An 8,221-nucleotide genomic window follows, 5' to 3' on the forward strand; every position below is an offset into this window, starting at 1 on the left:
TCATTTATTTATTATTTTCCATTTATAATATTTCTTATTTTAATTAAATTTCTCTTAAATCCCTATTCTGTTTCCTACAAACAAGATATTTATTTTTTATATTATAAAATCATATTTTATGATAAAATTGTAATTTTAGCTTATCGTGCGCCCCTCCGCACCACTTTGAGGACCAAAATTTGAAAAACCATAAAAACAAATAATTACCGAAAAGTCAACCATTTTTTCATTTTTCACACATACGCCCCACTAACTTCGCCGCCGGGGTGCACGTTAGCCCAACGGTACACTTTAACCGAAAATAAAAATTCATATCAGGCTCTTCTCTTCCGGAATTACGTTGACGGAGAGTCACGTGAATCTTGACAGCCCACCGTGCCCTTGGTGGAGGGCTTGACGGAGGCAGGCACCGCGGCGTACCTAGACGAGAAATCACAGGCGATAAAATTTCCATCCATCTGCCCCGAGCCGTCGTCGAAATTCAAAGCGTAACTCAAAGGATCGTATTGGTATTTCGATTGCCTAGTCGGACCGGTCCAGTTCTTCCGAAAGGTACGGATGAAAGTCTTCCATCTCGGACCGGCGACGAGCTCGGACCATTCGCGAACCCGCTTCCAAGCGCGAAGATACCCAGGGTCTTCCACCGGAGTTTTATTTTCGCCGGTGCTAATTCGCTCCCACCAGATTGAATCACCAGTGGAGGAACGTTTGGAACCGAAACATGGAAGGCAGAAACAGCATCGACGTCTGGAGAAGGCAGCTTCATGGAGATCGTCATCGTTGTTGTTGATGGGGTTTTCAGGGATTTCGTGAGACGTGGAGACCATTTTGGAAAAGGAGAAAAGCCCCCCCGAAAGCAGTCGCAATAGAACTCTCACCTTCCTCACCGGAGGGGGAGAGAGTCCTATGCAGGGTAGGGGGTTGGGGGAGCTTTGGTTTGGATGTGAAGTCAAATGATCAAGGAGAAAATGAAGGATGGGCCATGTAACAAAAAAATCGAGGGATTAAATAGTTAACGTAAACGGGGAATTGGCGGTTGCCAGTTGTAGTGCGTTCCTCTGAACTGTATTTGTAACAGCTCAGCTCTTTGATTTTATGTTATCACTTTCTTATTATATAAAGGCCAAATCACTTTGTCCCACCCAATGTTTATTGTATTCTCAAATCAATACCCATTAAATATTGAAAACATAAACACCTATCTATAAACAATTAAAACTAACCGAACTAGTTAACATTAGCCATTTCTCCCATAAATTTATAAAACTAATAATTTTCTTTTGAATTAAACTTTGAAATACTATATTTTTTTCTCTAGGATTTTTTTCCTTTCACCCTCCCTTTTTCTGACATCATCACTAGACAGTTCTTTCTCTCTCCCTTCTTTTTCCCCTTTTCCAAGCCCCTACTCCTCATCTTTGTCAACATTATCTATTTCTCCCCCAATTTTCTTTTGAATTAAATTTTAAGATATTATATTTTTCTCTCTAAGGTTTTTTCCTTTTCACCCTCCTCTATTTTTGACACCATCACTAGGTAGTTCTCTCTCCCTCCCCTTTTTTCCCCTTTTCCAATGTCTTCTCCTCATCTTAATTCGATGACAAAAATAAAGGGAAGGCACTAAAAAGAGGAGGGAAAGAGAACTGTTTGTTTATAGCACTAGAAAAAAGGAAGGGTGAAAAGATAAAAACCTTAAGAAGAAAATATAATATTTCAAAGTTTAATCGTAAAAAAATTATTAATTTTTTAAATCTAAAGAGAAAATAAATAATATTTTATTCTTTTTAATATTAAATAACGATTTTACGTCTAAAACTTAATTGATACAATTAATTTTAATTGTTTACATATAAATATTTAAATTTTTCATAATTAAAGAATACTAATTTGAAAATAAAATGAACTTTAATCTTACATAAATTTGGATGAGAAGTGATATTTTAATACCTCAAATTTTGTTATCACGATTAAGGTACCTTTGCATTACAGGATGAGAAGGCATTGGTGGGTGATGATGACGATGAGAACATATCCATATTGTATTACTATCATCATCTTAATCAACAATATTTATATAATTATGTCTGTTACCAACTAAAATATATATTTATTAAAAAGAATATAATAAATTTTGGCACACAGAATGGAAAGAGTCCTCCATTCTTTCTTTTTTATTTGTATAAGCTTTGTGTAATTGTTAGGGGCATTTCGTATGCAGTAATTAAAGACTCTAACATAAACTATATAATAAAATATTTTAATGATTTTTTTATTATTAATTATAATTCTACGCTAAACATAACAAAAATTATCTAGATAATCTTAACTTTGTTATAATTTTATCATTATTTATTAATTTTTTAGAATTAAAATATATTTATTTTCAATTAATATATTAAATAATATAAAAAATATTTTAAAAAATTATATGTACCTACTTTGAGAATATAAATATGTACACACTTATATTTGTTTTATATGATTAAATGATTTTAAATAAAAGATAAAATAACACTCAATCATATGATAATATATATAAATATGTACACAATTATGTACCCAAAATAGGTATACATAATATTACTCAATTATTTAATCTATTAATTTTTATCAAATATTATAATAATAATTTATATCTAATAATATTAAAGATAATTTTTTAATTTCAATAACAATTTTTTAAATTAATTTTATTAGTCTATTTTTGTAAAAAATCTTTCATTTTTTAGTAATTAAACCTTATTAAATCCAAGTCACCTTCTTAACATGGGTTTATCAGGAATTAAGTTCATATTAACTGGACTGCAGAATTTAACCATTAGATGAGTTGTTGCACATTGGGGTTTAAGCTTTTATTTTTGAGCTTCTTGCGCATCTTATCAATTGCTCCCTTCCATATATTTTGTTTGAAAAATCTTTCATTTCTAGTTGTCACAAACACCCTTCTTCAAGGGATAGCTGCCGTTTTCCTTATTTGAGCAGTAAGATTCCCTGGCTAAATTTATCTTTGACAATACACAAGAATCTACAAAGGAAGCCACATTAATTCTACTGCAAAGTTGGCGTTGCCTACATTCTCTTCGTTTCTAATCTAAAAGATAATGCATTATACATAACTTCTGCTACAAACAAGCAAACTTAAGTGTCAAGATACATCAATCCTGATACTATTACTACAAGCAAAGGTAACATAACATTCCTTGTGATAGAGTCACGTCAAACTTCCCATCTTCATCTAGTAGCAGAGACATGAAGTTAAAGATCTTCATGTGCCATCTAATTTATAAAATATGTCGTAATAGACTATGAATAGCCATGGGAATAACCCATGTAATTCAGTCGCGGTCGAATATTATGGTGGCTATTGGTGGGATCACCATAGTCAACAGCCTTTATCACCACAGCTTCACGTCGTCCATTCTGTTCTTGAACTGCCCCAAAAACTATCTCGTTTGTCTCACAGCTTTTCTCATAGTAAGTCTGTGGACTAGGTGAAAAATGGCGATGATGATGCTGTTGCTGGTTCTGTATCTGCTGCTGTTGCTGGTGGTGGTAATAATCACCATCCCAACTGTTGTTGTAAGCTCGGGTTTGCTTGGTGTAATGTTTTTTCTCCAAATCCTTATTCATATATGGATAGTTCTTTAGTGTAGGGCTTCTTGTTTCTATTGATGGTGGTTCATCTTCATCTGGAATGACAAAGCTTTCTTGCATGGGCCATCCATTTGAGGGTACATTCCGTTGCTGGTACTGATGCTGGTATTGATGCTGGTACTGATAGTGGGTGGGCTTTCTCCTTAAGCCTGAAAATAATCCCCCAAAAATTTCAGCTACCGATGACCCGGTGTTGAGGAGAAGTCTCCCAATTGAACCAAAAAAACCATCGTCTGATTTGTCAATATCATTTTCAGTAGGAATTAAGGGTGACCTGGCAGATTTAGGAGGCCTTTGATATGGCGCCACTGGTGGACCTCTTTTTAATGAGTTTCTTGAATCCTACCAAGCAAAAATTCACAATTGAAACTTTCCTAGACAGTATCGTGCAGAAATATGGAAAGGGACGATTCAAGGAGTTTCTATCATAATATCAGTAAAAGGAAATAATCAAGGACAGAGAGCTTACATTTTGTGACGAAAACATAGCTCGGACCCTACGCTGCAGCAATGCTAGCATGTAACCAAAGAATGCAGCAGCAACAAGCATAAATATTCCTGCAATGTTCAAAGAAATAATTTATAAATCTTTGAGGTCTCGAAACAAGAATGATGAGATTGAAAATCAAATGGACGTACCTAAATTGTAACTACCATCATAATGATAGGAACAATCATCATCATGGAGTTGTATCTCTCTAATTGCCTGGTTTCCTCTGTCTATAACCAACAGAGAGCAGGTGCTTCCAATGTAAACCAAATCAAACTCATCTGAAAATTTCGCATCTTCACTAGGACCATCCACATGGCCTCCTCCACGACCCCATTTTCCTCCAGCTATAGTTGTAACCCCTGCATAAAGAAATTAAATTCATGAGTTATTGAAAGAATAATTGATATTGTCCGGACAGGGACTATAGCACAAAAGAAATTTAAAACAAAGATAATTCACACTTCAATCACAGGAATGCAGCAAATACACAAGGATTTACCTGTATCACTAATCTTCCTGATAGCCATATTCATTGTATCTGCAACGTATATATTTCCTCTGTCATCGACAGTAAGCCCTTTTGGGTGGTTCAATCTCGCCTCTCTAGGTTTCCCATCCACATGCCCATAGTACCCTTCAGGTGACCCGGCAACTAGCCTTGGTCTGCTATCTGCAGTTCATCATTGATAATGTATAGAAAACTTCTACCAAAATATTAGTTCAGCAAAGAAATACATTTCAATAGAAGAATTCAAATGAAAGGAATCCAAGGACATGAAACCTATCTTGATATTCAAGAAAAAGAAAATTTTAAAGTCTCACTTATTTTGCCGCCTCTATTATTTATCATCTAATCTTTGGAAAAGCAAAAGTAGAACTGGGTATCCTTACTCAAATTAACAAGGAGTTAAGCTTAGAAGCTCAAAAAAGTACTTAAATTTCAACAAGTACGCAAAAGCATAAGATTTTGTCTAAAAAAGATAAAGCAATAAGAGAAAAAACACATGAGTAAACAAGGAGTCACTGGCATATGAAATTAGTCTCTAATATTTGTTTAAATACAAAAAGTGAAAGAGTAAATCTCCAAAAAGATGAACTGGGTAGGCAGAAACAAGACTAAAAGGTCTCTTGTACTTAAAAAAGGTGGAGACTTCTGCTTAACAAAAGCTTATAAAACCTATAATAACTTCTTTTATTTGTGGCTCTGGAATCTTTCTTTATGATTTCCCAAGCACAAAGCAAAACACAATAATCATAACCACAAACTCTGCAAACCAATAAAACAAAATCAAACTTACACTTAGACAATGGAGTGGAGATCTTGTAAATGTTACTGTTTTCACTATCCAAAACAAGAAGTTCCCCACTCGGTGACACCTCAACTGAGTAAGGCTCGATTCCAAACTTGCTTCCATCAAACAATGTCTCCACTGTATATCCACCCTCAAATTTCATCCTTGAACTGCTAGACACAGCTGAAAATTTAATCCCATTAGCCTCAATGATGCAAAAAAAAAAAACCTTTGGAGAAATTAAAAACGAAGCACAACTTAAAAGAATGCGAGTTTAATGAAAGATCTGTACCTCTACCAGTTTTTGCAGGAGCTTTTAGTGACCACAGCCATTTCACAAGAGCAGAGACCGCATCAGTGACAACCCCACTTACAATTTCTGCAAACATACTCAGCCATTAAGATAACAAATTTTATAAGTTGATTTGAAAAATGAAACAAAAATGTGAAATGTATAAGGTAGTGTATAAGCTAGAACTTACTTGCAGGTGGTGTTGAAGCCGAAACTGAAGAGAACCCACAAAAAAGAAACTGTGAAATGAAAACAAAAGCAAGGAACTTTCTCACCATTGTTGAGTTGGGATTAGTCTGTTGAACATGAGAGAAGAAGATATGCTGAAAGGTGAAAGTTTTGAGCTCAGCATTTTATATATACTAGTTAAGGAGGAGACCGCAGAGATTGTATACCGCTTTACTTTTTCTTCTTTTTTACATTTAATCTGTAGAACTTAAAACCTTTTTGTGAGAAAGAGAGAGTGAAAGAGACAAAGACAGAGTACTAAGTGTGGCGATTAAGCTTAACAGTAGAACCAGATTCGTTCAACAAAACAAAGTAAAAGAGAGAGAATTTGAATGTTCATTGTCAGAGAGAATCATACGCTTGTCTAAGTTCTCTACCATTTTTGTTCCGAGTTTATTTTTAGAAAATTTATATATGATAATGACCGTGAAAATCATTCCTATTGTATAAATATAGGCCAAAGGACTAATTTCCACTCAAAGTTAGCTGATTTTCAAGTTTTTATCTTTTAATTATGAAAGTCATATTTATCTATCTATAAACGATTAAAATTAATAAAACTTTAATCCTTTAAAATTTAATCTTTTTTCTCCTTTAAACTTTAAAAATTAATAATTCCTCCTTATGCCAAATTTTAAAAAATAACATTTTTCTTCTTAAAGTTTAGTTTTTAATTTTTGGTTACATCTCCGACCCCATCATCAACAGTCTGTCCCTCTCGACGCTTCCTTTTCCTTTGGTAGTATCTCTCTCGTCACCTCCCCTCCTCTGACTAGTTATTCAAGCAGGGGAGAAAAAGTTTTTCATCTTTCCCAATAAAGACAAAAGATCTCATCTTCGTTTATAAGAAGAAGATGAGATCAACGATAATCTCATCTTCATCTTAAAAGACGATTTATTTTTCCAAATGAATGATGCATGACTATCGAAGGGAGAAGAAATGTTGAGGCAGGCCATCAAAAGAAGAGGAACCGGAGAGAGAGAGAAATCACCAGAGATGACACTAGAGGATATTGAAGTTGAACTCTAAAAAGAGAAAAATGATTTTTTAGAACTTGGTTTAGAGAAAAAAATTGTTATTTTTTAGAGTTTAAGGGGGGAAGAGATAAAATTTTAGTTTATTTTCAATATTATAGTTAAAAATAACAATTTTACCTTTAAAATTAACGAACTTAACAATATACAGATAAATAAATGAGATTTTCAAAATAAAAGAATGAAAAGTTGAGAAAACAACATTCTTTAGGTGGGAATTAGTTCTTTAGCCTATAAATATATAAACAGGGGTCTTGTAAAAAACAATTCAATTCAAAGCATCCATCAGGGATGTTCAATTTTAATAGTAATGAGTTTTGGAGCTTGTGTTGTCTGTGGGACTAGAAAGAGATTAAGACAATGAAAACCACATATAAAAGTGTTAGTGGGTCGAATCGGATCAAGTCAGCTCAAACCAATCTTGATGTGGTACATTGAGCCTGTATGCTCGGTCAGATTGACCAAAACACAAGGGTCAGGACATGACAAAAGCCCATAGAGTCATATCCTGATGCGCCTTTAATAGGTTAGTATCTATGTTTTTGTTTGTCAATTTACTAAATTATAATTTTTTAAATTTTTTATACATAATTTAAGTAAAAAACATGTACTATATAAGTAATGACACAAGAATTTAAGATTTTATATTTCATGAAATACTTATGCAATTAAAGAAAAAAATATTAAAAATTATGAAAAAATATATAAAATTAATATAAAATTAATATTACAAGTAACCTACAAATTGACTCATATTTATAAGGCTAGATACAAATTTTAAAAATTATTATCCATATAACTCAACCCACACCTGGCTTGACCGGCTCGGTTGCCACCTCTACTTATTTTCAAACTTATAATATCTAAATTTATAACGAATATTATAAAAAGTTAATATTATATATACAAAAAAATTTTATTAATTTATCTATACAAACTGATATAACAATATATGATTAAATAATTTTGACATTAGAGATTAGTGATTCCTCAAGAGTTAATTTTTTTCAATTACTGTTAAAGGTAAAATCGTCATTTAGTAAAAAAAATTTTAAAAACTAAAAATTTATCACATTTTCCTCCAAAGTTTAAAAATCTAACAATATTCCCCATCCCCCATCTAAGGTTTGAAAAGTGACAAATTCCCTCGAGGGTTTCAATCTCTTCCTCTTTAGCGAACAATGACTTCTCGACCATCGATATTCTCCCTCCCGATCAACTTATCTC

General features: G+C 33.2%; 2 protein-coding genes across 2 annotated transcripts; both read right to left on the reverse strand.

The window, feature by feature from the left end:
* Positions 1–335: 335 nt before the first annotated feature.
* On the reverse strand, positions 336–827 carry LOC123206018. Its single transcript, XM_044623108.1, has one exon. It carries the CDS (start codon positions 825–827, stop codon positions 336–338), a length of 492 nt encoding a protein of 163 aa, XP_044479043.1.
* A 2,199-nt stretch (positions 828–3,026) lies between these two features.
* LOC123206031 lies at positions 3,027–6,287 on the reverse strand. Its single transcript, XM_044623120.1, has 7 exons — positions 5,922–6,287; positions 5,732–5,818; positions 5,446–5,622; positions 4,647–4,817; positions 4,294–4,506; positions 4,124–4,212; positions 3,027–3,996 (listed from the first exon to the last, which is right to left on the reverse strand). The coding sequence occupies exons 1-7, from the start codon at positions 6,007–6,009 to the stop codon at positions 3,304–3,306; spliced, it is 1,518 nt and encodes a 505-aa protein (XP_044479055.1). The 5' UTR covers positions 6,010–6,287; the 3' UTR covers positions 3,027–3,303.
* Between the last annotated feature and the right edge of the window lie 1,934 nt (positions 6,288–8,221).

Source organism: Mangifera indica, unplaced genomic scaffold (genome assembly GCF_011075055.1).
Source record: "Mangifera indica cultivar Alphonso unplaced genomic scaffold, CATAS_Mindica_2.1 Un_0022, whole genome shotgun sequence".
Classification (NCBI taxonomy): Eukaryota; Viridiplantae; Streptophyta; class Magnoliopsida; order Sapindales; family Anacardiaceae; genus Mangifera; species Mangifera indica.

Coding starts and splice junctions, on each gene's coding strand:
- LOC123206031 (XM_044623120.1), bottom strand. CDS start 6,009: ATGGTGAGAAAGTTCCTTGCTTTTGTTTTCATTTCACAGTTTCTTTTT. Junction 5,819..5,921: donor GGCTTCAACACCACCTGCAA/GTAAGTTCTAGC, acceptor GTATGTTTGCAG/AAATTGTAAGTGGGGTTGTC. Junction 3,997..4,123: donor CTATGTTTTCGTCACAAAAT/GTAAGCTCTCTG, acceptor TTTGCTTGGTAG/GATTCAAGAAACTCATTAAA.
- LOC123206018 (XM_044623108.1), bottom strand. CDS start 827: ATGGTCTCCACGTCTCACGAAATCCCTGAAAACCCCATCAACAACAAC.